Source organism: Spodoptera frugiperda, chromosome 12, assembly GCF_023101765.2.
Source record: "Spodoptera frugiperda isolate SF20-4 chromosome 12, AGI-APGP_CSIRO_Sfru_2.0, whole genome shotgun sequence".
Lineage (NCBI taxonomy): Eukaryota > Metazoa > Arthropoda > Insecta > Lepidoptera > Noctuidae > Spodoptera > Spodoptera frugiperda.
The window spans coordinates 1284708-1311787 of record NC_064223.1 but is presented as its reverse complement, the minus strand read 5'-3'; the positions used below and the strand labels follow the sequence as shown (position 1 = coordinate 1311787).

The window sequence follows — 27080 nt, the reverse complement described above, 5'->3', positions numbered from 1 at the left end:
TTCATCTTTCAAAACTCTTGAGGTTAGGTTGTGATCGGTATCGTAATATATTTGTAGAAATGTGTTTCTTAGAGATAAATGAAATGAAATATAAATTAATCTGAGAAAATTAGCTACAAAATATCCATGTGGATTCATAACAGACCCACAAAAACAAGTAGAAATCAAGATGGAAATCGATGAAACTGAACGTGTTGGCGAAAACGGCGATATTTTCATTCACCGCTTGAAAGTACTCACTGACGAAGAAAAACAGCGATTGGAAGCGCAGAATTCACGAATTATACCAGAAGCCAAAGCTGTACGTTTAGAGAAAGAAGCGAAGCGTCATTGGGACATATTCTACAAGAGAAATGAAACCAAATTCTTCAAGGACCGGCATTGGACCACACGTGAGTTTCAAGAGCTTATAAACTTCGAGCCGGATGATAAGATCACGTTTCTAGAACTAGGATGTGGCGTGGGCAATATGATATTTCCGCTGGTCGAGGAAGGTTTCTCCAATTTCCATTTCTATGCATGTGACTTCTCGCCACGTGCGGTGGAGTTTGTAAAGGCCAACAAATTGTTTGACGAGAGCCGGATGAAAGCTTTTTGCGCCGATCTTACTACTGATGATTTATTTGAGAACATGGAAGAAGGCTGCGTGGATATAGCTAGTCTGATATTCGTGTTATCTGCAATCCACCCGGACTCGTGGTCGCAAGTAGCCAAGGTCGCGTACCGGGCGCTTCGTCCCGGGGGCGTATTGTTGTTTCGCGACTATGGGCGATATGATATGGCACAGCTAAGATTCAAGCCAGGACACAAGATCGCTGAGAATTTCTACATGAGGCAAGATGGGACCAGGTACTTATCGCACTACCTAATTATCACATCCCTAAGATGACCCTCTGACCACACCTGTTTATATTTTATTTCTTTTAGCTATGTATTCATAACATGTTATTCATTTGCAGAAGCTACTACTTCACGGAGGAAGAGCTACAGAAGGTATTCACTGAAGCTGGGTTTGAGATCCTCATGAACACATATGTACAACGCCGGACCGTCAACTTCAAAGAGGGAATTGATGTGCCTCGCATTTTTGTGCAGGGAAAATATAGGAAACCCGTTAAAGGTAAGATATTATGGAAACTACAAATTAATCCAACATAAAAAAAAAAATATCTAAGAGCAAGGAATAAGCAAATAATTTATTCTACTATACTGTATGTTCATTAAAGTCACCTTTTACATGATGATAAGTGCTAACCATTGAAAAACCATGATCTTGCATGTATATTAGCTCTAGCTGAACACATTATTAAATCAGCACATTTCCAAATTAATGAAGACTATTTTCTAAAGAGATTTTTTGTTGTTACAGGTTGAAAGAATGTCTGCCATCAGGAAACTGCAATGGAAATACATGTGGTAAGTTCTATATCTGTATAAAACGGGTTTAATCCACATTGATAAGCAAAGGGTGACTGAACCATGGTTGGGACACATCTTTCATATGTTTTGCATGATGTAATTTGGCAATAAGTAACTTTAATCTATGTGAATGTACCTGGGTCATAAAATAAACATCTATGGTGTAGTCATTTGCTTTGCGCCATGTGCCTTTATCCCTTCCTAACCTAAACCCACCAAGTCCCTCCTAACAAATGATGACAGCGCAGTGCAGCTGAAAACCTTCAGTTGCCTTACAACGGGCTTTTCTAGTGTAGGGAACCTTTTTGGACTTCATTCTAGTATTAAATTATTCATTAATTAAATAGCTGGTACTTGCAGCCAGTTTGCTTTTTATTTGTCAAAATTGTAGCATAGGGCTGCCTGTTGTGAGGTCTGATGCATAAGCTAATGCTTTACAAGCATACTGAGTCACTTCTTTTTATTATTATTATATGGTTGTTTTATTATTGTGTTAACCAGACCTTTTTGTATTGTTAACAGATATGGTCAGTGAGCACAGAGGTTGTGTCGAAATCATGGTGAGTAAAACATGGTTTTCTTTTAAAATTACAAATGTTAAACATATTTTTTTTTTTGTGTATTTTCACATGCAGGCCTTTGGAAAGTACTGGTATAATAAAGTATGTCATGATAGTTACTTACGAAATATAATTGATTGAAGATTATTTTGTTTACCTAAATGATGACTTCATAGTTCATCTGAACGCTTTGATGTATAACACGTTTATGTCTTTCGCTCCTATCTGATTGTATACCTTGTAGGTTACATTTACTTTAATATTACAACTTAACATTAATCTAGTGTTTTCATTTTTACAGAATGCACTGGTTATTCAGGACAACAGCAAGACTCCTGGTTCCATGTGGCTTGATGCAAAAGCTTGGTAAGTTATTAAATAAGTCATCTTACCTCTATAACCTAGCTGTCTGTATATTTAAAATAAAAACTCAAGTTTAAATTAAAACCTCTTGAAATGATGACTTCATAGTTCATCTGAACGCTTTGATGTACAACACGTTTTATGTCTTTCGCTCCTATCTGATTTTGTACCTTTTGAATCCCAATTACACAATATTTACAATTCAATACTAATATAGTTATTTTATTTCACAGATTATCTGAGAAACATCAACTGCTGGGTCAGTGCGAGTCATAAGAAAAGCAAGGTAAGACATTACTACCATTATCTTTTTACAATTCTAAAATAAAATATTGATTAAATAAATCTATATGATGACTTCATAGTTCATCTGAACGCTTTGATGTATAACCTATTTATGTCTTTCGCTCCTATCTGACCAAATTATAATAAGAAATTAAATAAAACTCATAAATATTTTTTGTTTAATAGCTCCATCTTTCTTTGTTACAGGAGAAACAAGTAGTTTTTGGATTAACTATAATGGTTACGAATTGGAAGACACTGCTAATAAGGTAAGAATTAAAATACAATATTTTCAAAATTATTAACAATTGTAAAAACTCAAATGATGATTTCAGATAGGGACATCTGATTATAATGCTGTTAACATAACTATCCTCACTGATAAAACATTAAAATATATTCAATTTTTACAACATTTGTCTTTTTTTCACAAAGTTATTTCTCTTGTTACAGATATCCTGTACACCAACGGATTCTCCCTAAATATAGCTGTATTGAATGTAAGTTACCTGTGTCACTTTATTTATGATAGCGAAACTTACTAATGGTATTAACTTATAGTGTGCGAGGAACTACATAGTTAACCATGTGCGTTAAAAAATATTTAGTCATTTGTTTTAATAATTGAACATTTATTATTTACGTTATTTCGAGACTGGTCATCAATTATCGTTTTTTAATCTCACCTGTATTCTCATCTAGTTCCATATGCACTATAACAAAGTAGGAATTTAAATTACTTATTCATTAAAATAGAACAGTTTGGATTTTTATTACCCAGCCCATTCAACTATAGAAAATTGCAACTGTCACAGTAGTTCATTAAATACTGAATGTTTACAAATGTAATATCTACAATGATGACCCGACCTTCAGGTCTCCCTCGTCAGAGTGAACCCAATCTATCATGTTGACCACCTTACACGTCTGAGTTAAATACTATAAGCCTCTAATACAAATACTTTCAAAAGCTACAATAATATACTAACAGGTTATTTTTTATTGTCAACAGGAATGCAGATTACAATGGAATTACAAATATGAAATTTGAATTTTTGTGGATTAAGTGAGGTGAGTTAGAAATTTTGAAATATCTTCGAATTTTATGATTACTGGTAAAATAGGTGAAAGCTGAAAGAAATGCTTCCTATATGTAAAACTCGTTTTCTCAAATAATTCTCTTGTCCAAGTTTGTTAATAAAATCAACTAATAACAAGAAAATCGTATAGTTTTACTTACTTTTAATTACAATGATGACCCGACCTTCAGGTCTCCCTCGTCAGAGTGAACCCAATTTATCATGTTGACCACCTTTCACGTCTGAGTTACACACAGAAGCTATTGACATTCCAACTTTATTATGACTAGTCCTAAATAATGTTTTTTATATTCTTTCACAGAACTAAGAAGTTAAGAAAAGAAGGAGAATTGAAAAGAGAAAATCATCCAAGAAAGGTAATTATTCATATTCATTTATACATAAATATGAGTACTTAGACAGTGCCTTGCCTTGGTAATTCATTAACTTTGCCCAATTAAAAACTTTCTGTTTACACTCAAATGATGATTTCAGATAGGGACATCTGATTATAATGCTGTTAACATAACTATCCTCACTGACTATTCTATCTATTAAATATAAGTTTAATCTAAGTTAGACTATGTTCTCATTACATATTTTTATTTCTAGAGGAGCTGGATCAGTGGTGTCATGCAAGCAATGGAAAAGAAGCCTAGGAATAAAAAGTAAGTTATATTTGTTACATAAACAATTTAGAAACAAGTTATAAAGTATATTTACAATGATGACCCGACCTTCAGGTCTCCCTCGTCAGAGTGAACCCAATCTATCATGTTGACTACCCTTACACGTCTGAGTTACTATCTTAAACTAGACAACTAACTTTAACTTCTTATGTGATGTATGCTAACAAGACCTCTTTTATTGTTTCACAGGTATATCTCCAGAGTTAGTGCTGCTTATGTTATTAGAAAAGCTTGAAAGAAGTGGCTACTTAAATAGGTAAGTTTCTCAATCTGAATTTGATATTGGATGTATCTTTTGTTTTTTCTCTAGACAGCTTATAAAACAATTTAAAAATCTAATGGGTGTTCATTGAGTGACATTATAATCTATCCTGTTAGTCCAAAACTGTTTAAAAGATTTTCAGTTTTATTACAATGTGAGAAGGTTAATAATGTACTGAAAAATTTAGTTCTCTTTTAATGTAAATTGATGTGTTGATATCATTAATTAGCAATTAATTACAATGATGACCCGACCTTCAGGTCTCCCTCGTCAGAGTGAACCCAATCTATCATGTTGACTACCTTACACGTCTGAGTTACATACAGATATTATAATATGTATTTCTATTTTTATCTATACATATAATAAAATCGTAGAAAAGTGCTGTCTGTACATTGAAAATAAAAATAAAAAAAATAGCAGGGGTTATTGTTATGTCGATGTCGAACCCAAAAATGTAATTAACTTTTTTTTTGTCTGTTTGTCTGTTTGTCTGTTTGTCTGTTTGTCTGTTTGTCTGTTCGTCTGTGCGCGCTAATCTCAGTAACGGCTGATCCGAGTTGGATGCGGTTTTCACGAATATATTGTGGGATGCTTAAATTTACATTTAGTGTTTGTTTCATGTCAATCGGTTCATAAATAAAAAAGTTATGTCAAATTAAAGAATCACGTCGAACATTCTATGCTTATACCATTAATCTCCGCAACTATTTGACGGATTTGGTTGAAATTTGGTACAGACATAGTTTAGAACCTTAGAAAGGACATAGATATATTTTTATTTCAATAATCAAAAAATAAAATAAAAATAAAATAAAAATAAAATAAAAATAAAATAAAAATAAAATAAAATAAAATAAAAATAAAATAAAAATAAAATAAAATTAAAATAAAAATAAAATAAAAATAAAATAAAAATAAAAATAAAAATAAAAATAAAAATAAAAATAAAAATAAAAATAAAATAAAAATAAAAATAAAAATAAAATAAAATAAAAATAAAAATAAAAATAAAAATAAAAATAAAAATAAAAATAAAAATAAAAATAAAAATAAAAATAAAATAAAATAAAATAAAAATAAAATAAAATAAAATAAAATAAAAATAAAATAAAAATAAAATAAAAATAAAAATAAAATAAAAATAAAATAAAAATAAAATAAAAATAAAATAAAAATAAAATAAAATAAAATAAAATAAAAATAAAATAAAAATAAAATAAAAATAAAATAAAAATAAAATAAAAATAAAATAAAAATAAAATAAATATAAAATAAAAATAAAATAAAAATAAAATAAAAATAAAATAAAAATAAAATAAAAATAAAATAAAAATAAAATAAAAATAAAATAAAATAAAATAAAATAAAATAAAATAAAATAAAATAAAATAAAATAAAATATAAATTTATTCCGGACATACAGCGCCATCTATTGTTCAATTTCGTACTTATAGTACGTAATTGAACAATGTCGGGCTGTTCCTATACTCCGTAGATAGATGGCGTTGATCGCGCAATGGTGTAATTACAATAGGGATGATGACAGGGTATGAAAATTAAAAATCTAATTAGTCCGTCAGTTAGGTAATAAAAAAATATTAGACACGTATTTTTTTATTTTGTCATATAAGATAACAATACTTAGATAAAACGAATCAAAGTTTAGGAGTGGGAGCTAACTACGTCACTATAGAGTATAAAACGTACTCTAAAGTGACGTCACGCGATATTTAAAATGGATATATCTTCGAAAGTATTTGTTTCCGTAAGAAAATAAAAAATACGTGTCTAATATTTTTAAATAATCTACAAGACGGACATTAAAATAAAAATTAGTCATCTACCCTATTGTTCAGTTCATGTTATTGTTTTAATTCATTGGAAATTTGTTTTTACAAAATAGTAAAAAGCAATGAAAAATATAACATAATACAACTTTTAGTACAAAGAAAACGCTCTAACGGAGTATAGATAATTCTATGTCGATCGTTACACGACTTCGGTTCATGTTATTGTTTTAATTCATCGAAAAAAGTTAACAAATAGTAAAAAGGTATGAAAAAAATTATATCAATATAATTAAACTTTTAGTACAAAGAAAATGCCCGAACGGAGTATAAATAAATAATCCAAGTTGTCTTTATCCTCGATAGATGGCGTTGGGAGCGAAATAGATTGCGCTATGGTTTTGTTACAATTATTTGGTTGGGTATCGGCCGAGCGCTTCGGTACTATTGTAGAAAATGTGTATTATATTATCAGTCGTATGATTATTTGTCTGTAGTGGTCCTGCTGTTTCGTATATTCTAAATTGGTTTCGTTGTATTTGTCAATTAATAAGTTTATTTGTTGGGTTTTCCTGGTTTTCTGGTTAAACTTTTTAACGTAGGTTTAGTTTGATATCGATTATTAGTAGTTACTGTAGTTAGTTTTTTTAATAAAATTGTAAGTCTAATTTATAAATTAATTAGATTAGATTTAAGTCGTTTCTTTTAAATTATTTAGTTTAAGCTTGGTTATTATAGCATAAAGGATAGGTTCTAATATAATTTCTTTTTTAATTGTTATAAATTCGTAATTCGTAGCTTTCTTTAGTTTTAAGTTAGTTTTCATCTTAAGTTCGGAAAGATTATAATATTTCTTTAGTTAAAGTCCGTTTTTAAACTATTTTTTCAATGCCCTAAGTGAGTATACATCTATTAAAATCAAACGCAGAGCTCATTATGTTGATTTTTGAAGAGTTCCCTGGAATATCTTCCACATCTCATTTTTGAAGAGATCCCGCGAGATCGGGAACTATGTGGTTAAAACCAAAAATTTGCCGGAAGTCACTATTCCACGCGAACGAAGTCGCGGGCAAAAGCTAGTCTCTAATAAAGTGTTTAATTGATTTTGTTCATTGTTTTAGCTGGTTTATTTCGCGAGTTCCAGTGGAAAGCGACGCATTGAAGAAACACTTAAATGGTGGGTTTATAATACTTAATCATCATGGCAATAAGTCAATCATCATAAATGTTTATTGTTTTCAATTGAGAGTAATCTGTTAAATTGATTTTAATTGTGATTTAAACTAGTCAATAAATTGAATCATGTGTTTACAACACACACATTGTGGTTGTGCATTAGTTTGATATTAAATCTCTGGGACGTCTATGCAGTTTGTGCACTACGAAAATCCTAACTCCTTTTAATCATCATCAGCCGAGAGACGTCTACTGCTGAACAAAGGCCTTCCCCTTAGTCCTAACTCCTTTTAATGTATTAAGGATAAAACTTAACATAATAAAACAAGCAATATTTGTCAAACCAAAAGTATTCTTGTTGTATACTATTATCCTGTCTCATCCTATGGGAATGCAGTGCCATGAAGTAGCATTCTGTAAATTGGGACAGAGATAGTTGTGGTCAAAACTGCCGGGGACGACACAACGTTGCCGCCCCGGTTATATAGATGCACTACATTCATTCCTATGATTAATTTACGTTATTGAAATTGATTATGGATAAAAGATTAACTAATATTTTGTTTGTTATTGTTTTAGGTGTCGTCTTATACACTGTGACAACATCGGCGATCATGAAGATCCAAGAAAATGTTTATAAACAAGATGTTATAATATGAATAAATAAATGTTATTATGCAAGAAATTATTTTATTTTATAATAGTACCTAATTCCTACATTTGAATCTAATACCATCAACTTTGATATTCGAAAGTTTTATAATAGGCCCACAATCACCCAGGTTATTTCCATCCTGTCAATAAATAACAAATATTTCTACAGAGGGTATTATGAGGAGACCTCTTGAGTTATATAAACCACATTCGTTATCATCTTGGCTGACGATATACAAAAATGAGCGAAATACGCCCAGTAGATAAGCCAAAGTGCATTATTCTCTAAGCTAATTTGAACACTACAAATGCGGCAGCAGCGCCGCGTGTCCGTAACATTCCTTGACAACCTACAATATTACAGCTCTTCTGTGGTTAAGATACATGGAGCTATTCACACAGAATCAAATAGGTACTTGATTTACTTTGTTTGAAAATTTTGTTGAAATATTTAGTAGTGTTATGCTTTTATGGACGAGTACTATTTGCAGTTTAATATAAATCATATGAGTGATCTCCAAACTGTATATCATTAATTTTTTTGACTAGGACCTCTAGTTGCCAGATATTTCTGATTTTAATATAGAAAGAAGTAATAAAATACAACTGTTGCTCTTACAAAATACTTTATTCGTTTTACATTTATGACATAACAAGATAACATTATAAGAAGAACTTTCTTCTGGACGTTTCCATTTGGTGTCGCCTGCCCGCAATGATCCACTCGTAGTCGCCACGCTTGGAGTCGAAGGTTCCTTGCTGCAGGGAGATCAGCTTCAGTGTGAAGCGAGGTCCTAATTCACGCAATTTGGCACGTCTGCCGTCCGATGTGAACTCGTATCTGAACGAAATAAACGAATTGTTATCCAGTATTATGGTACGAAAATATATTAGTTATTTATTTTGATAATGAACCCCAAAGACATTGTTCTGGGATAATAAAATTAATCATAACATCAAACTTTTAAATGCTTTAAAGAAGTCACAGAGTCGCAGAAATATGTAATAAAAAATTTACTACTTCGCCAGAATATCCATAGAAAAGGGAGTACTATTACTGAATTTTAATAAAAAATCGAAGTGCGGCAGTTAAAAGTATTTAGTAGTAATACCAGCATAAATAAAACTTACCTATGATGCCTGAAGAATATGTAGTCTCGTTGGTTGTGGAAGGTGACGGCTCGTCGGCCGCGGAACTGGGGCTCGTAGTGGAACAGCGCGCCCAGCATGCGACCCACCGTCAGACCAAGCCGCGTGCTGAAGTTATTCAGAATCACCTGCCAAATGGACAAATATAGTTAATTAATAACTGTATTATAGATGACATATTTAGCTATGCAATATGGTGTATCTTGTTTTTGTCTGCAATACTGCAACTTAGTTTGGCACAAAAAAGTGTGATTTTATTTATTGAATTACCTCAGGCCTGTGGTTCGTAATTTCTTTATAATCTTTTCTAAGCTCAGGTGTGATCTTGCAGCTGGAGAGTCGGAAGTGAGCAGTTGGTCCATTAGGCAGGTGGATCAGCAGGAAACCATTGGGCTGCTTCTGATTTTCATTCACTATTATCACATCTGTTACGCTCTCACGAATTGCTGACTGGACTATACGCTTTACTGAAGATCTGAAATAAAATATTAAAGAATTAAGTGTTCAGTTTTTTGGGTTTGTATTCATAAGTATGCTGCTATTAATTTATTTACTATATTAAACATGGCTAAAATTATAAGTTAGGAAGATGTCATATATTATTTTATACATTTTTATCTATTTTTGAGATGTCACATGACATGGAGCAATTTTTATCCATCTGCTTTGATAACTAAATGATTTCAGTTTGAAACAAGATATTTTACTTTATAATTGTTGACTAACTTTAATAAATCAAGTTTCTTACCTTTGTCTGTACCTAGATATGGAGTTAGGTATAATTCTACACAACTCTTTGCCAAATATTCTAGTTTTGTTGTGCGGGTTGTCTGAGTATGTGATCAGTACTTTTGGTTCATATGAATTCTCGTAGTATGATGATAACTCATCTAATTCCATATCCTTTTGTGCCTGGAATTTATAAAATTATGTTGAGTAATATATAATACATGAAATAATTTTGCATTTCTGTTATTAAGTTCTGAGGAACAATGATAATTCCATTGATATTATCAATGGGGTTTTCCGACATGCGTTATTTATGTTCCATAAAGCTTATAAAACATTTAGCATTAATTTGTAGGTAAATAAATTCAATTTTATTGTGCAATCAACACAATATGCAGTTTCTAACCTCCAATTTCTCTTCTTCGTCAACATTAGCGAGCATCGTCTCATCTTTCTCGCGGAGAGATTCCAGCGTGTGCGGGACCTTCTTGGGCACATCATCACCTTCTTGCTTCTTCTCCAACTTACGCCTAAAACACCACGATGTTAAAACAAATCACCACAAACAGTAAACATACGTGTTTATAACCAAACTTACTTCTTCTTGTCTTTTCCACGAGCCATTTTGATTGATTATATATAGATGAGACTTTAAAAAGTTAATTATTTTTATTATATCACTATTTATTGATTAAATGATAAATATTTTTAAACTATTTGTGTACGTTCATGTGCAACATGCTTCTTTACCAGTTGACACTTTGACAGTTGTTTTGACATTGGCTATTGACAAATGATAGCTTCACAGATTAAAAAGATCTATGAAGATGGTTACACACAGTTCTGAAACTTACTTGGTAATCTAGTAAACAAAATGTTAATAATTATTATTGTTTTAATGGATTGTTAAATATAAGGTATAGATTCTTGGTTATCTTTATATTTGTTTTAAATAATATCACCTCTTTTGAACTATGGGCCTTCCCTGAATAACGAGCTTTAGGTTTGGTTTGAAGAATGTTACTGTCTGCAATCAAAGGTGTAGTCCTTTATTCTCTAGGGAACCCATAGAAAGTAAAGAGAAAACATTACTCTGAGAAATGAGAAGATGAAAAAGTCATTATCTATTTATTTGTCTGGTATCTTCATAAATGCAGCTCAATCATTTGATTCGCAAGAAACTTTGCTTCTTCATGTAAATCCCTCTATACTTCGGTTAAAACAAATAAAAGACGGCAAGTATAGATTTCAATTTTCTATATTTATTTATTTAAACAATTAATTCAACTGTACGTCTTGCCGCGCAAGCTCCAGCAACATAGGATCGTCGAAGAATTTATTGATAGAGACATCTTCACTGAGACCCTTGCGACGTCGCGTCTTGATCATGAACTCTCGAGCCAAATGTGTTGCGGGCTGTGGTTCTAGAGGTCTGGAAAATAAAAATATAAATGATGTAACTTGACTAGTCGGAAGAGTAAAAAGAAGTGGAAGGAAGCGCGATTACCAAGGATTTCGCCCGGAAACTAAGTTTTATTTTAGATTACAGTATATCCACAAGCCAATATTTTTTTTATGTTATTCACCTGATAACAATACTCTTATCGAGCGGATCTCCGGGCACGATCTGCCAGTGGTGGAAGACCTGCAGACAGAAGGCCTGGCCCTGTGTGTGTGTGCGCAGGTCCGTCTCGAACCCGAACGAGTCTATCGCCGGCACGAACGCCTTGATCGTGTACAGCGGGGACCCGGGCACTGGCGCGTCTTGTGTTACGTGACCTAAGGAAATAATATAATGATTAAATGATTGATGAGAAGTAAATGGAAAATGCTCTAAATCGAAAAATATGGTGTAAGTAGACATAGAATAATGAATGAGCATTAGAAAACAGACAGGTAGAAGCGAAATAGAAATTCATGAAGTCAGATTCATAAACCAATATCAATTGTTGAACCTACACTGGCAATTTTTCATTGACAGCAATATTATATCGTAAAACCTCACCTCTTCTCTTAGCGAGCACAGTGTATACGGCGGACACGCAGTCGGCGGGGGCCTGTACCTCCACGAACAGATAGGGCTCCATCAGACGGGGCGTCGCCATCAGGAATGCTGAGTAGGCCACCTGGATGTAATTAAGACATTGTATAAATATATTATTTAGACTAGTAATCATTGTTTTAACGGAGAAAAATAACAATATCTGATTGCCTTACGCAAGTTAATAAAATCAGCACTGAGTTTTAATTCGACTTTCGAGGTCGAAATGAATGGTCGTTAGGGAATATATTTTATTTTACAGTTTCTGAACCTTCAACTTTCGTCCAATGCATAATTTTTATTGAAGGTAAAATCAACAATATACAATTAAAGGCACACATACCCTTCTAGCAGTGGGTATAATTTGTCCGCCGCCTCTGTGTAGGGGCTCCTGTGCTATCACCGCGTCCAGGATCTTAAACTTTACGTTACGGATCGGCTCTTCACATAGGGGACCTTCTCTCGTACCCCATTGGAAACCTGAAACACGAGCCAACATGTTAAATTACCTACAATACGTACATACTTAAATGTCTATGAATAAGTTTTACAAGCTATAACCTGACTTCATGCTTTAAATAACATTGGAAATTGCTCATTTATATTGCAACAATGATGATTTAAATTTCAAAATTTAAATGCTGTATGAATTTCTTACCTTGAACGATACTATCTTTGACAGAGGAGAGTAAATGTTTGTCCACCTCCGAGGGAAGTGTGTCGTCGACCAGAATGTTTGGACCCGTCGAGTCGGGACCGAACGCCCAGATAGAACGCGCCGCTAGTAAATCCCAGTCGTATCTGTAAATAAATTATTGCTTTTAACAGTAAAGTAAGATGAATAGTATGTTGGAATGAGCTTATTTCTTATTTTAATAGGTTTGGATTTACAGATTTAGATTTTTTTGCTTTAGTCTTCAAATACGTAAACTAAATGAATATAACGGGTGATTTTTTAAGTGGCCATCTAAACCGGAGCCGCGGCCAGCATTTGGATGAAATCATCATTAAACATTAAATTATATTGATTGTTCTATCAATTCCAATAAAGATTTCATCAAATTTTTCATTATTTTAAATTAAATCCTAACCACTTAAAAAATCACCCGTTAGTTTAACTCTTAGATCCCAGGTGGTACTGACTTGGTTTGGAAGAACTCCCCGAGCCGCTTGCGGTCCCAGGTGACGCAGACGGCGCCGGCCTCGATGTCCTCGGCCAGGCCGCGCTCCAGGGGCTCCGCTATCATCGTCAGCTTGTTGCGCTTGTTCGGAGTCTCCGCGAAACACTTCAGCGAGGACGTCTCCACCACCGTCTCACAGAATGATACCACTGGGTCCGCCACTGTGTAGATATATTATACTTTAGTCAATAACATATACAATAGCGACGTATAAGATTCCTTCTATGATAAAAACAGTACATTCTACAAATTGCGCACATCAAGCGTAACCAACGCTCTGATAAAGACGATTTTGCTCTAATATTACAGTTTCAGAATTGACTCCATGGCCTTAAAAATTACCTTTGATATCGATCTCGGAGTACATGTTCCTCAGGTCGTGCATGACGCAGTCCAGGTAGAGCTCGCCGGTCCCGAGTATGACGTGCTCGCCCGACTCCTCCACGCGCGTCGACAGTAGCGGGTACGACTTGTTCACCTGAAATATTACATTCATAGATGACGGCTACTATTATGTGGTGTTAAAAATAAGATATACAAATGAAATATGTACATTTAATTATGAATGAAAATAACATTTTCCGACAGCTTTTTATATAAGGTATCTCAATAATTTCAGTTTTTTTTTTCATATACAGTAAAATACCGTATCTATAGGTTATGTTAAACCCTAAAAAAATCAATCAACAGCACATACCTTTCTCAATCCATCTAACATCTTGGGTAACTCGGAAGGGTTGACAGGTTCCACGGCGATCTTGACAACAGCCTGCGTGTTGAACCGCAGCGGAGTGAACGTGTGCAGCTCTGCGTCTTCGTCGCTGGCCACCACGGTACATGTCTTCACTATCGGCTGGTCGATGCCTTCGATCAGCGCCCAACAGCCTGCTGGCACGCGGTTCAGTTCCACCTGTAAACAAATTACAAATATATAATGATAAATTTAAAAAAAACTTTAGTAATAACACATTTCGTGTCAAATACATGAAATTATTATCAGTGAGACTAAAGGCCTGTCCTCATCTCACGTCACAACGTCAAAAAGTGGAACGCTGACGTGACGTGCCCATTTACGTTAATGTATCGTAAAAATCTATGCCGTAAGAAGTTAGGTTACCCACCTTATACCGCGCCTCGTATATCCAGAGCCGGCCCACGTTCATGAGTCGCGAGTCCTCCTCGTCCTGCGTGCTGTAGTTCTCCCCCAGTACTCGCACTGTCTGGCCCGCGTACAGTGTACCCGACATTATGCGCGCCAATACCTGAGTGACAAACAAAACCTTTTTTATACACGTATGGTCAGACTGTCACAAAGGAAACCTCAATAACAACTTAATACATTGCTGAAATTTTAAGTATTTGATTATGAATATACAGACATAATTGGTAGCATATTTGAGTGTTCAGTGCAATGAACTAACCAAGAAGAAGGTGCAGTCGTCGGTGGGGTACATCTTGGTGGTGTGCGCGACGAGTCTGCCGGACTGGTCGCAGGCCAGCATGTCGTCCAGCAGCGGGCCGGCCGTGCCGCGGTACGTGTGCGACACCTTGCGCGCCGCCGCGTCCAGCGGGGACGGCACGTGACGGACCACCATCTCCACGAAACCACTGGAACATAAGTCACCTCTTAATTGTTGTTTTCAGATTTAATAAGCATGTCGATTATACTTGAATTCGAGATAAGCAATCAGTTTAACTTTGGCGATATTTTAAAAAGTGGTTAATGAGTTTTTTTATTCTTTTTCATATGAACTGAAATGTTAGAATGTTTTGGAAACCATAAACATAAACAGTGTCTTACCAGAAGTCTCCAAAGAACCTGCTGCAGACGAGCCGCAGTAGCGGGCGCACGTTGAGCTTGGCCTCCTGCTTGGTCAGCTTGATGCCCAGCTCCGACAGCACTGCCGGCAGAGTGTCATCCACGTCACCCACCACCTGGGGAAAATCATGTTCATAAGAGAATGTGTATTCTGCACACTTGGTTTGAGAGTTCTTGGGGTCCAACCCTGATCAAGTATCTTGCATGAACTGCAAAATCTGTTTGTCTTGTTCGATATAAGCATCAGGGATAGAAAATTGCTGAGAATTAGGCTTACTTGTGCAAAAATCTTGTACAGCGGCTCGAGAATGAACTCTACAAAGCTTCTCTGAGCGGATGCGTGAGGTTGTTTCTTGGTGAAGCGGCGGTTCTTGGCGTTGAAGTAGACGTCACCCCACAGCCAGGCCGCCATGTCAGACGCGCGGAGCCCCGAGCACGGGTGGGCCGCCGCGTACATCGCCGCGAACGACTCCACGCTGAAGCACACGTCGTACAGCGACGACGCGAAGCACACGTTGCCTGGGAACAACGAACATAAATTGTACTTCAGTTGGATAGCCAACATAATATGCTATACAATTTCTCTATATTTGCCAATTGGCCACTAGAAGGAACAATGTAGATTATCTACTTCAGTGGGTATTTCAGTTCAACAAATAAAGGTGATTGAGAATGTCTTACAACTAAACACATAACAAAATTTCAGTAAAAATGTACCTAATAAAGGCGAGAACACAATAGGCGGTTCATCAGGATTGTCCTGAGGCTGGTGTGTCTCCAGCATGGAGTTGAGTTCGTCGATGATGTGCCTCAGCTTGTAGTAGGCGTCTGCGGGCGGCAGCTTGAGCTCCAGTATGAGGCGGTCGATCTTGTTGATGCAGAGCGTCAGCGGCACTCGCTCCTGTACAGCATGGCGGAGGAGTCGCTCTGTGTTCAGCATTATACCTTCTGCTGCGTCTACGAAGAGCACCGCGCCTGTGGATGGTGTTTAGTAGATGACAATTATAATGTTAAATGAATAAATGTTCTTGTATCAGAATCCTCAAAACTTTCATTTGGTAATTAAAAGTCTCTTTATAGCTACTACTAAAAAAAAAATTGAAATACTGCATATACTTTTGTTTTTTCAAAATATCCAATGATTTAACAGCTTGATGAAGAAACCATATTTTTGTCTTCTAGGGTTGTTCCAAACTTGACACAAGTTTACTTACCATCAGATATCCTCAAAGCAGCAGTAACTTCATCACTGAAGTTGACATGCCCAGGAGTGTCCATAATGTTCAGGAGATGTGACTTTCCCTTGATATTCTTCAGCAATAACGTGACAGGCATAGACTTGATGGAGACTCCTCGTTCCTGCTCCACAAACAGGGTGTCTGTGTACCGCATGGGTATTGTTGTGTCTGTGTTTATTGTGCCTGGGTGTGTCTGTCTGATCAGACAATCCACAAATGAGGTTTTACCTACAAAATTGAAAAATATTGGGTTTAGATAAGAGATTCATAGATATAACACTATACTCGTTTGTTAAACTAAAGATAAGTAGAAGACAGTTTTTCCCAGTTATAATTCAAAGTAGCCACCATTAAGTAACCATTGACTGGTGTCTTTATTATCTCAATTCCAGAATAACAGAGACAGAGAATAACAACTTTAAAGATCAGAGATTTAAACTCTTGAAGCTATCAACTTCAAGCTATTACAAAACTCGATATTAACTAACCAAAGACTACTTGAGCAGAGTTTGAAACTACTTAGATTTGACTCCAGGCTAACAAGGCCCAGAACATAATTTCAACATCAAGTATTTTCATTTTCTAGTTACCATTATGCAAGTGTCCCATGAGAGTGACATTCCTCATTAGGTTGGTGTTGTCCAACATGTCTGCCATGTACTCCATGTCATATTTGGTCTCCGGCAGCTGTTGCTCTTGGACCTGGAACTTCTTGTGCTTGATGGGTTCCACCAGAGGCTTGTCCAGAGCCTGTGTGTCCTCCTCCTGGACCACTGTCTCCACATCCGGCCCATACACTTCTACTGCTTGAGGGTAGTATCTGGTAAAAGGAACAAATTGGAATTAAGCATTGGGATGATTTTTTTATTAGATTCATTGGTAATTTATTTTCAATTGTTATGAATGGAAAGGCCAAAGTTTCATTTCATTTAATTACTAATCAGGCTAATGTTGATAATATATTTTATAGATTTGTTAAATACTAACTAATTTTGTATAATTTCTTATACACTCAAGGAACAAAATAAATTACATATGAACACTTAGTTTGTGGTTCATCAAAGGTTTCATTAATATCTTACTTTTTGTTTATAGAAACTTTATTTGAAATCCTAATTCTTGAAATTCTGTTTTTAAATATATTGTAGCATAGTTCCTTGTTGTAGCATATAACAATGTACGAGAGGAATAGGGCATAGTGTCAGATGAAACATATGAGTTATCAGACAAGAAATACTGGTACTGTTTGTATAGCAACAATTATTGTGCAACATGATAATGAGTATTGTCTTAGTACTTATTAGAAGCTGTAGATATGATCTCAAATTACTAAAAGAAGTAGAAGTTTGTAACTAAACTACAGTGTTGGTCAGTGAGACAGTGAGTCGTATCATGTTGAGTAACCTAATAAACAATGCTCTATGTTGTTTATGTTGATAACGCATGAACCTACCGCTTGTCCTCGTGCAGTACAACAGACATGGGCGCCGCCTCGGGCTCCGCATCCGCGTCCTCGTCTTCCTCCATAGCATCTTCGTCCGCATCCCTGTTATCTTGTCCATACACACTCTGTTCGTCGTCCGAATCTGACTCTAAGTCCGGCCCTATATAATTTCCAAACTCGTCGTACAAATCACCGTCCATTTTTAGTTTTTATTGGAATATTAATTCTAAATTATAAAGAAAACTGAGTTTCAAAACAAATGCCGCCGATAACTTTCAATATTTTTGACGTATAACCTCAATTTTCAGTCATCAACCGAGTTGTTTGCGACCGTAGACTATAGAATTTTCAACCATAGAAAATTATTTAATCTTTCATTCTATGTCATTCAAATTGTTATACTGAACGCATCGTGTTCCATTTCTATTTTTTTACCGTGAAGTTGCTTTTCCGTATCCGTTCGTCTGTCTGACTGACAATCTGACAAATAAATTCTTTTCAATACAAAAATGGCTGCTGTGCAACCAAATCCAAATTTTGCAAAAATGATTTCGGCGCAGCTTCGAAATAAAGCAACCCATAACAATCTTGCCGACATACTGGAGATGTTTGAGGTAAGGAGAAGTTTCTTAGATGAGTAAAAACTTCAATATTAATACTGCGTCATAGGTTACGTTCTATAATAATGGTTATTTATTGTATTTCAGGCTGAGACGGACAATTATACGCCCTTACTGCTTACTGTAGAAGTGATATTTACAAAACTATTGCGAAGAGGCGAACTGCTAGAGGGAATAGTTCCCCTAAAACCAGCAGGTAAGTGTCAAAGTGGTGTACCATGTTATAGATTATTTTGTGGTAATAATATTGATTTTGCCCGTACCTAGGCAACATATTTGCCTAATAACTATGTTGATTGCCAAGTCTATGGACGCGCAGTGGGCAGTAAGGATATTGTGTGGGCTGTGTCCTGTGTGGTCACATTTTGCGACATGTGACGTTATTTGCTTATATAAACGGATGATTCGACCGCAAAGCCGCACTCTTGTGTAATTATTCTTGTTACGAAGTGCATTATGTACAGAAGCTTTATATAAATAAGTTTTACATAATGACAAAGTGTGATTGGTATTGGTTTTGGGTGGTTCTATCTGAGTACTGCCAAGCATTGTGCTGTGCTACTGGGCACAGCCTCAAGGTCACGCGTGTGTCTGTCGTGTGCCTCACGTGTACACAGTACTCAGTGTGTTGTATGCAAAATGTTTACCACTTTGTTTACTTTCAAACTGCCTGGTTACATGTTATAAGACAGCTTATCTTATTTACATTTTTAATGACACTATTATTATTACAAATATATATTCCTAATTTGCAAAGTTAAAAAAATCTCAAAACTAAGTATTTAGTTGACTATAGGTTTATTACATGTAAACAAACCTTGTGTTGTTATTAAACTCATTTTACATATATACAATTTCCCTAGTCATAGGGAAAATTGAACAATAGCACTCATTTTGATGTCATTGCAGGCTGTAAAACAACTGGCTGCCTTTATAATAATTACATAAATGTTCCTTATCCAGTTGAATAATAATTCCTAATTAAATAATATATTCAGACACATTATAAAGCAGTGTTAATCAAAACCATATTTATAATTAGAATATCAATATCAATTTGCACATGAATTTGGACTTGCCAGAGACTGATGAGTCACATTTAACCTTTTCAAACACTGAAGGATACAAACATGTGTTATCAACACTGATACACAAATGTCTAAAATTGCATGCTTCAGCAATTTTTGTGATTAAAAATACATACAGACTTACTCATAGAAAGAAATGTATAAAAAATATATTTAAAATTCACACAAAGTATAACTATGGATTAGTAAGTATCTTTGATATCATATTTAAATGGCTGACTAGAAGTGGCTTACATGCAGTAATATGATAGCAAACTACAAGTCATGCAAACATAGCCCTTATTCCAAAGAGAGTTTAGCTAATTCATGTCTATGAAATATCTGTAATACTAGATACATAAGTTAGGAATGTAATTAAAGCAATACAATGTAAGTCATTATGAACAAACAAATAATGATTTTAAACTTGTTCTAATTGAGATGGCACACTGAGTCATTCAATATGTTGTTCATTGTGTTTTAACCTTTGATGACAACTTTAGATATAAGAGGTCATTAAACACAAAAAGGACATGGCTTTAACATAACACACAAATAAAATGTATATAATAATATATTTTGCTTTGGCTCACTGTTTTTGTCATACCTGTTGTAATAATAATATTATTTTGCTACTTATAGTGCTTATAAATTTGCCATATTATTTACTATTTAATGTGATAAAGATATATCATCCATATTGTTTGTCCATTTTATATTTTAATTTGTCCTGTTACAAGCAAGTGACTGCTTTAATTTATTTATTTGAATAGCATATCACATCTGATCATTTTGCGATGCGAAATCGCGTTTTCCTTATGTATTTATTTATAGCCTTTTTTATTCGGACATGACAGCATTTATATTAAGCTATCATTCATTCTTCCTCCACTTCTGTGTGTCCGTTTGCCAGGTGGCAAGGGCCTCAACCAATCTTCACCATTTCCTTGATTGTATGACTAGTTTCACGATGATTGAACAGTTTCATGATGATTTTCTTTTTACACAGACAACAGTCCCGAAGCACAGTACAAACGATGGCTGCGCGAGTGCTTCGAGGCGGCTCAGACCCGTATCCTGGAGTGCATCCGCCGCGGCCGCATGAGCTCCCGGCTGCAGGCTCTAGTCACTGCTTGCAAGCTCATGCAGGCTGAAGGCAAGCACCCTTTGGAGGGTTCCTCTGGATTTTATTTCCCATCAGTCAGGCTCAAGGTAAGCTGTCAGTTTTTTACACTATGTCGCATTTTGATTTACTTATTTTTGACTAACATTTATCATAATTAATATGTTTGATAATTGTTTTTTTTTTATTTTTTAGAACATATTCAATGTATTGCTGGACCCTGAAATATCAATGTCGGCGCCGATCGCTCGCTTCCAAGAATTTACTGAGTACAAGGATGTACAGCAGTATGGCCTGAAAGTACTCTCCACAATCGCTTATCGCAAGTAAGGGACTATTTTATAATTACAATAAACTTTAATAACTATTGAGTTTTCGCAAGATGTATGAGTTAACTGGATGTAATGTTGCAGATCACCAACATCAATATACATGCAGAACTACTTGGAGCTACTTGACAAACTGCTGATATGTGAGATACCCACAGAGACCAAAATCAAGGGTAAAGAGAGGGACGGAGAAGAGAAAGAAGAGAAGCTTCTGTGTGGCACTGAAGGTAGGGAAAGAGTTCATAACATAATTCATAACTACATATTTGTTTATTCTATTTCCATAAATGAAAGATTTTTTTGTGCTTTAGACAAGGCCCCGTTCCCGTACAACCCAGGCGTGTGCCGGCGCTACGCCAACCGCTGCTGGGGCTTCGCGTGTCAGTGGCCGCTGTGCCAGGACTCCCGCACGCACCGCCGCGCGCTGCTACTGCTCGTCGAGCGACTCATGCCACTGCTGAACCGACCACATCTCGCCACTGATATGCTCTGCGACAGTCTGGATGCTGGTTAGTGCTAGTCAAATAATATAAATCTTATCTGGTTGTGGAAAGCAGATAATAGTTACTCACTGTAAAATATTTATGTTTATCTAAAACTCAGTCTGAAAAAGCTAAGAGTAATGTAATGAGATAAACTAACAATATGTACCATAATAATGTATCCACAGGTGGTCCCATCAGCATGTTGGCTCTGCAAGGTGTGTTGGAGCTGGTGCGGCGCCACAACATCGACTACCCCGACATGTACGACCGCCTGTACGCCATGTTCGAGCCGGAGATGTTCGCCACGCGGTACAAACGACGGCTCATGCACCTCGCTGACATCTTCCTCAGCTCCACGTAAGTATAACACATGGTTTCACACTTTTAGAAACAAGTTTACAAAAAAAATATTCTCTTCTAAAGATATGCATGACTCATCCGCAGCATGTATTGTATGTATGATACGGTCTGTATCAACTGGACAGTACATGTCATTGTACGATGACGCGACGTTTTTATACAGTTGGCGCGTGGGCCTATAGAAATCTACTAAATTACTTTTTTATCAATGTCATACATATTGTTAACATACTCGTAAACTAAGTACAATAAGGTACTTACCTTATTGCAGTTTATATGTGTGTCTTGAATATATTACATCGTATGTACATTGTACACATGTATTTCTTCTTGTGATTATTGTATTTAGTACTCTGAAACATTAGTGAAATAGAAGAACATGCCAAATCTTACATTGTGCTTTGTATTGTTCTGTATAAGTAGGTCTGATACATTTACCTTTTTTTTAAGTTTCATACAATGACAATGACCTGTGTTTTTCCTTTTCCAGCCACTTGCCAGAAAGTCTAGTAGCGGCGTTCGCGAAGCGTCTGTCTCGGCTAGCGCTGGTGGCGTCCCCCGAGGACGCGGTGGGACTGCTGCAGCTCGTCGCCAACTTGTTGCTGCGCCATCCCGCGCTCAAGCGTATGATCTGCTATGAAGATACACCCGCTATCAGTGAGTACTCGATACACTATCATATAGGACACTATTATTTGTTCTTTATTCACTTCTTTACAAGACAAATTCAGCATTTCCTATTCACTCTAAAAAAAAAAACATCAAACAAGGAAAAGTTGAAGAAAAATATCAAAGATGTAATAGTATCAGCCTAATAGTGTATGTTGTTTGTTCCGCAGTGTCGAACGACCCGTACGTGATGGAGGAGACGTGTGCGCGGTCGTCCCGCGCGCTGGGGTCGTCCCTGTGGGAGGTGTGGGCGCTGCGGCGCCACCCCGCGCCCGCGCTGGCCGCCGCCGCCGCCACCGTGCTGCAGCCCGCCACCGACCGCGCCGCGCCGCTCGCGCTCACCGCGCCCGACCTCGCCGCGGTAACTACACTGCACGCTTCTATTACCCTCACCCCTCTTATCGATACCACCCGATCACACTGTGTCACCTAGTTTCATTACTCAGACGATGATTTCGAATATTTTTTCACAGAACTTCGACGCCGAACTGAAGAAGAGGTTCAAGACGATAGAGATGAATTTCGTTCGGCCACAAGGCATGACCACGCCGTCTGGCGAGCGAGTGATGCAGTATTGGGAGCTGATGGCCTGAACCAACACGCAGTAAGGATAACAACATTGTTGACTCGCATTTATGTATCACCCTACACGTGAGAGGACCACGCCGTCAAGCGGCACAGACCAAATCAGTCGTGATGTGATTTGCTCTGCCCCCTACTTGCTCGGTCGGACCAAATCCTGTCGCCTGTAGGTCTACAGTACACATTGATTTCCGTACAGGCCCCGTTGCTTGCGAATTTAGATGATGTCAGAGTTGTAAGGATAGATATGAATAGAATAGTGACTATTATTGCGTCTGTTAATTAGAAGTATTTTATTATTATTATAACTTTACAACTCTGTTGGCATAAGCTTTCGAGACATGTATATTTATGTACTCTCCAGGACTAACCTCGTATTAGGAATGCACAGTTAAACAAAGATTATATCGATAGGACATCACTTTGCAAACTTCCTGAAATAGTGACAGTTGCCTACATGATTGCTAGTTTCAGAATAAAATATTAATAAATAAATATATTCGTCTTCCGGCAACCGTCGTCAAAATTGCATGATCGACACATACATTGATCATTCAATTTCGATACAAGTGATATGGAGTACACGGGCAGTACCTATATAGCACTGCACTTTATGTACACTCTGTATGTCTCACTTAGTATGTGAACAGATCCATACTAGGCCTAGCAGTGTAGCTGTTTTGTTGCTTACCACATATTTTACAAGTAAATTGTTGATAGTTATAACTAAAATGTAAGTATATACATTATACACCCTTTATACAGTGTGTCTGTTTAAAACAAGGATGCCGCATTTGGTAACATATTGAAAGTATTGCCAGTGAAAGCAACTCCACTTCCTAAATACACAAGATATGATATAATAGTATAAAGTTTATAATTATAAGGTTTTGAATACATTTTGCACTTGTAATGTTAAAATTTTAATGTAGGTGATGTTTGTTGTAGTTCTGTTACAATTTTATTTTTTTACGAATGACTTGGAACGTCTGTGATTGTTGGGCCGGGCGTCGGTAGCGAGCCACGTTTACAAGGTTATTTATTTAAAAGTATATAGTCAGTAAAGTAAGTGTATATCCGCGTGGGTATAGATAGACTAGCGCTAATAGAGTGTCTACTCTTGTAGGAGAGGTGAATAGTAATCTTTATGAATAAGTAAATTATGTCTGATATTCTTTATGTTTAAGTATTAACTAACTTATTGTGTATAGTGTAACTTTACTAAAGGCTACTACCGACTCCCGGGTGCGCGTGGGCCGCTCGAGTGTGCTCTGCTGGCGCCGCGCATAGGTTGTTATAGAATAGCTCGCGAATGTCACGTGTCAGGGTGGACAAATAGAGATTTTATCCCAAAAATTAAGATTGCCATGACAAAATGAATGAAACTGGGTAAAATATCGTTTAAATTAAATATCCCACAGATAGTAAATATCGATCGATATGAGTATAGTCAAAAATTAGCTCTAAATATTACAATTAAAAGGATATCGATCGATTGAAGCTACAACCTTCAAGTTCTCTAAAAACAAACAGGGTGAAGTAACCGTGCCCCCCAACAGGGGTAGACAGTTACATTGCATAGTATATATTTACACAAGTAGTAAATTGTATCACGTCTGACACGTGCATTCTCGTGGATCGCAGTGGTTGGTCCGTTAGGTAACGAACGTGCATTGTCGCCGTCTTCCCGCACTAATCTATTATAGTTTCATTCCAATACGAACTTCCTGAACTAATTGTTGAACATTTATTAATTAAGAAATTTATTTTTATTTTTTTTTTTCTTCTGAAGCTGTTGTCTCTGTGTAGTGAAGTAAATTGAGTTTAAAGTGAAATATATGTTATATTGTTTGAATTACGTTGATTGATTAGTATTTATTAATCAGTAAGGGCTAATTAATTGTCTCTCCAGTATATTATTTGATAAAGAAAGCACCAAAAATTAATATAATGATTAAAAAATACGTTCAATTTTTTTTTTTTTTTTTGTAACCGACTAAAGTTTTTCTTGGTAATATTATTGTTATTAATCTGTATATTCCAAAAACAAAGAGGGTGTTAAGAGAAATACACAATATACTTCATTCTAGAGTATATTTTCCACTGACTTCACTACAAGAGATAAACTACCAACCAAATTGTCCTGTATCACGTGTTGATCAAGTTTGTATCTGGTGACAGACAGACCGCCATATTTATTTAATTTTATTGTTATTATTAGTTGAATGAAGCCTCGCAGATTGGGGCGCGGCTGGCCATCCGATAGTCTTGGACAGATGGGCCAATTTATACATGTAATATGAAATTTAGGAAACTGTTAAAGCTCTGGTTTTGTACCATACTGTTTTGTATTTTATTTCCTAAGCAGTAAATGCTGGTTTCATATAGCAAACATTTAATTGGTAATTAAACCGTCAGTCAATATGTTAAGTGTATTTCTAAATGTTTTCGAAATGCTGTGGCGTACTTATTGGCCAGTGATTATGATTTTATTATATATACCTATACATGTAAGATTATACATAGTGCAATACTGTTCGGAACATTTTGTACGTTTTTACAATATTCTAGTCTGGATAAGGGACGCCGTGTGGCGCCACACAATATGTGTTTTTAAATTATCGCTGAAAAAAGTGTTTACATGATTTCATATTTATTTCTATCATGTTTCACTGAAAAGATAAAACACTCGATAGTTATTACTATTACTTATTATAGGTTTGTGAATGCGGTAATTCTGTATTCACTAAAATAAAAGACTACTGTTGCTTCCATTGAATGACAGCGAAATACTTCCATATAACAAAGTTCAAAACTTTTACCTCAACAAAATTACAAAGTCATGAAATATGCAAAATTATGTAATTTCATTAATTTGTTAGTATATTACACAAAATCTAGACGCGATAGACATACCTTCTTTGAAGAATATCGCCTTTCGTCTTGTTTAGTTCTATATGAAATATTTATTGTTTAGCTGGGACAAAAATTATGTTGATCAGTATTATAACGAACTCATGTAACTAGTTTCAAGCAGCCTCGGTCTAATAATATCGTTTAAGAGAAGGGTCCAGCCCAGTCTAATCCAACCCTTCTTCTTAACTCTAAGTACGGCATACCGACATACCAAGTATGCTGCGGACTTGGGGAAGTAGCATCGTGATTGTGAGCGAAGCGAACAAAAACAGAGACATACTGAACTTAATGTAAAAAGGACTTAGCTGCTAAATAACGGCTGGCAGAGTAAGTGTCGACTAGCACGAGCAATGCCGATTCGTAAGTCCCAGGCAGATTCCACAAAAAATGTTTTTTTTTTTAATCCCAGCTAAAACAATATTATTTTTTTCATATGCAAATTGAGTATATTCTTTGAAAAAACTGTATGTCTATCGTGTATCTGTGTATGTCTGTTTGTTTGTGCACTTCCCTAAAATAGGAGGGTGGAAGTTTGTATGGATAAAATATTGGTATGCGGAATATTCGCGAGTATCAAAAAATCGTACATCATTTTTATTGTTAATCTTCCCCAACTCCTTATGCGCGCGAGCGAAGCTAGTATAATATTATTTATTACAAATATACCAGTTGTATAATGAATATTCGCAGGAATACTTCAAATTATGTTAATTGTACTGTATTAAGTATTCACAACGTTATTGTAAGATTTGTATCTTGTACACAGGAACCAAACCAGTTGTACTACATTGTAATCGTAGATACTAACCCCACCAGTGAATGTCTTAGAATCTCGCTAAAATAGCCCCTATTACCACGGGGATAAGGAGTTAGCCGCCGCGCCCGCCGCATCTATTGTGATTATGTTGAAACAAAAATATTAGACGTAAGTTAGGTTAAGTCATTATTTTAATATCATTCATTTAATGTTCTATTATTATATTCATGACGATAAATAAAGTATTATAAAAATATTAACATTGTGTTTTACTGCGACTACCGCACTCACCTA

The 27080-nt window shown here is 35.7% G+C and overlaps 4 protein-coding genes and 3 non-coding genes across 8 annotated transcripts; 5 read left to right on the top strand and 2 right to left on the bottom strand.

Moving 5' to 3' along the window:
* LOC118263022 (tRNA N(3)-methylcytidine methyltransferase METTL6) lies at positions 1–7624 on the top strand. 2 transcript variants are annotated; one of them, XR_007705826.1, is made up of 12 exons: positions 1–849; positions 960–1120; positions 1370–1416; positions 1942–1979; positions 2281–2345; positions 2576–2628; positions 2835–3127; positions 3640–3698; positions 4029–4083; positions 4319–4374; positions 4585–4651; positions 7569–7624. XR_007705826.1 is itself a non-coding variant. In XM_050697826.1 (3 exons), the coding sequence occupies exons 1-3, from the start codon at positions 170–172 to the stop codon at positions 1372–1374; spliced, it is 846 nt and encodes a 281-aa protein (XP_050553783.1). In that variant the 5' UTR covers positions 1–169; the 3' UTR covers positions 1375–1872. The 2 variants fall into 2 exon arrangements, 1 of the variants encoding a protein (XP_050553783.1); XM_050697826.1 differs by lacking the exons at positions 1942–1979; positions 2281–2345; positions 2576–2628; ... (4 more) ...; positions 4585–4651; positions 7569–7624 and having other exon boundaries at positions 1370–1872.
* On the top strand, positions 2132–2215 carry LOC118263204 (small nucleolar RNA snR60/Z15/Z230/Z193/J17). Its single transcript, XR_004782567.2, has one exon. It is a non-coding gene; the product is annotated as a small nucleolar RNA snR60/Z15/Z230/Z193/J17 (small nucleolar RNA).
* Positions 2427–2512, top strand: LOC118263210 (small nucleolar RNA snR60/Z15/Z230/Z193/J17). Its single transcript, XR_004782573.2, has one exon. It is a non-coding gene; the product is annotated as a small nucleolar RNA snR60/Z15/Z230/Z193/J17 (small nucleolar RNA).
* On the top strand, positions 2684–2769 carry LOC118263209 (small nucleolar RNA snR60/Z15/Z230/Z193/J17). Its single transcript, XR_004782572.2, has one exon. It is a non-coding gene; the product is annotated as a small nucleolar RNA snR60/Z15/Z230/Z193/J17 (small nucleolar RNA).
* Positions 7625–8886: 1262 nt separating the features above from the next.
* On the bottom strand, positions 8887–10927 carry LOC118262619 (probable ribosome production factor 1). The gene is made up of 6 exons (XM_035574137.2): positions 10754–10927; positions 10562–10685; positions 10175–10338; positions 9697–9901; positions 9409–9554; positions 8887–9118 (listed from the first exon to the last, which is right to left on the bottom strand). Exons 1-6 carry the CDS (start codon positions 10777–10779, stop codon positions 8941–8943), a joined length of 843 nt encoding a protein of 280 aa, XP_035430030.1. The 5' UTR covers positions 10780–10927; the 3' UTR covers positions 8887–8940.
* Positions 10928–11395: 468 nt separating this feature from the next.
* Positions 11396–18205, bottom strand: LOC118262309 (116 kDa U5 small nuclear ribonucleoprotein component-like). Its single transcript, XM_035573542.2, has 16 exons — positions 17888–18205; positions 17025–17254; positions 16411–16662; positions 15914–16171; positions 15474–15715; positions 15179–15312; positions 14799–14985; positions 14499–14639; positions 14075–14287; positions 13720–13855; positions 13340–13538; positions 12855–12997; positions 12540–12676; positions 12161–12281; positions 11742–11934; positions 11396–11587 (listed from the first exon to the last, which is right to left on the bottom strand). Exons 1-16 carry the CDS (start codon positions 18076–18078, stop codon positions 11434–11436), a joined length of 2931 nt encoding a protein of 976 aa, XP_035429435.1. The 5' UTR covers positions 18079–18205; the 3' UTR covers positions 11396–11433.
* A 119-nt stretch (positions 18206–18324) lies between these two features.
* LOC118262295 (nucleolar complex protein 4 homolog) lies at positions 18325–27046 on the top strand. Its single transcript, XM_035573521.2, has 10 exons — positions 18325–18492; positions 18586–18694; positions 20575–20777; positions 20884–21014; positions 21102–21244; positions 21329–21526; positions 21688–21859; positions 22353–22519; positions 22702–22892; positions 23005–27046. Exons 1-10 carry the CDS (start codon positions 18388–18390, stop codon positions 23122–23124), a joined length of 1539 nt encoding a protein of 512 aa, XP_035429414.1. The 5' UTR covers positions 18325–18387; the 3' UTR covers positions 23125–27046.
* Positions 27047–27080: the final 34 nt, after the last annotated feature.

What these genes read in the sequence shown, in the direction of transcription:
- LOC118263022 (XM_050697826.1), top strand. Translation starts at nt 170, where the DNA reads ATGGAAATCGATGAAACTGAACGTGTTGGCGAAAACGGCGATATTTTC. An exon ending in ATGAGGCAAGATGGGACCAG is followed by an intron (nt 850 to 959) that starts GTACTTATCGCA and finishes ATTCATTTGCAG; the next exon opens with AAGCTACTACTTCACGGAGG.
- LOC118262619 (XM_035574137.2), bottom strand. Translation starts at nt 10,779, where the DNA reads ATGGCTCGTGGAAAAGACAAGAAGAA. An exon ending in ACGAAGAAGAGAAATTGGAG is followed by an intron (nt 10,339 to 10,561) that starts GTTAGAAACTGC and finishes TATAAATTCCAG; the next exon opens with GCACAAAAGGATATGGAATT. An exon ending in TTACGAACCACAGGCCTGAG is followed by an intron (nt 9,555 to 9,696) that starts GTAATTCAATAA and finishes TCCATTTGGCAG; the next exon opens with GTGATTCTGAATAACTTCAG.
- LOC118262309 (XM_035573542.2), bottom strand. Translation starts at nt 18,078, where the DNA reads ATGGACGGTGATTTGTACGACGAGTTTGGAAATTATATAGGGCCGGAC. An exon ending in ACGACTGCACCTTCTTCTTG is followed by an intron (nt 14,640 to 14,798) that starts GTTAGTTCATTG and finishes TTTGTCACTCAG; the next exon opens with GTATTGGCGCGCATAATGTC. An exon ending in GGGGAGTTCTTCCAAACCAA is followed by an intron (nt 12,998 to 13,339) that starts GTCAGTACCACC and finishes ATTTATTTACAG; the next exon opens with ATACGACTGGGATTTACTAG.
- LOC118262295 (XM_035573521.2), top strand. Translation starts at nt 18,388, where the DNA reads ATGGCTGCTGTGCAACCAAATCCAAATTTTGCAAAAATGATTTCGGCG. An exon ending in TCCACAATCGCTTATCGCAA is followed by an intron (nt 21,015 to 21,101) that starts GTAAGGGACTAT and finishes GTAATGTTGCAG; the next exon opens with ATCACCAACATCAATATACA. An exon ending in CTGCGACAGTCTGGATGCTG is followed by an intron (nt 21,527 to 21,687) that starts GTTAGTGCTAGT and finishes ATGTATCCACAG; the next exon opens with GTGGTCCCATCAGCATGTTG.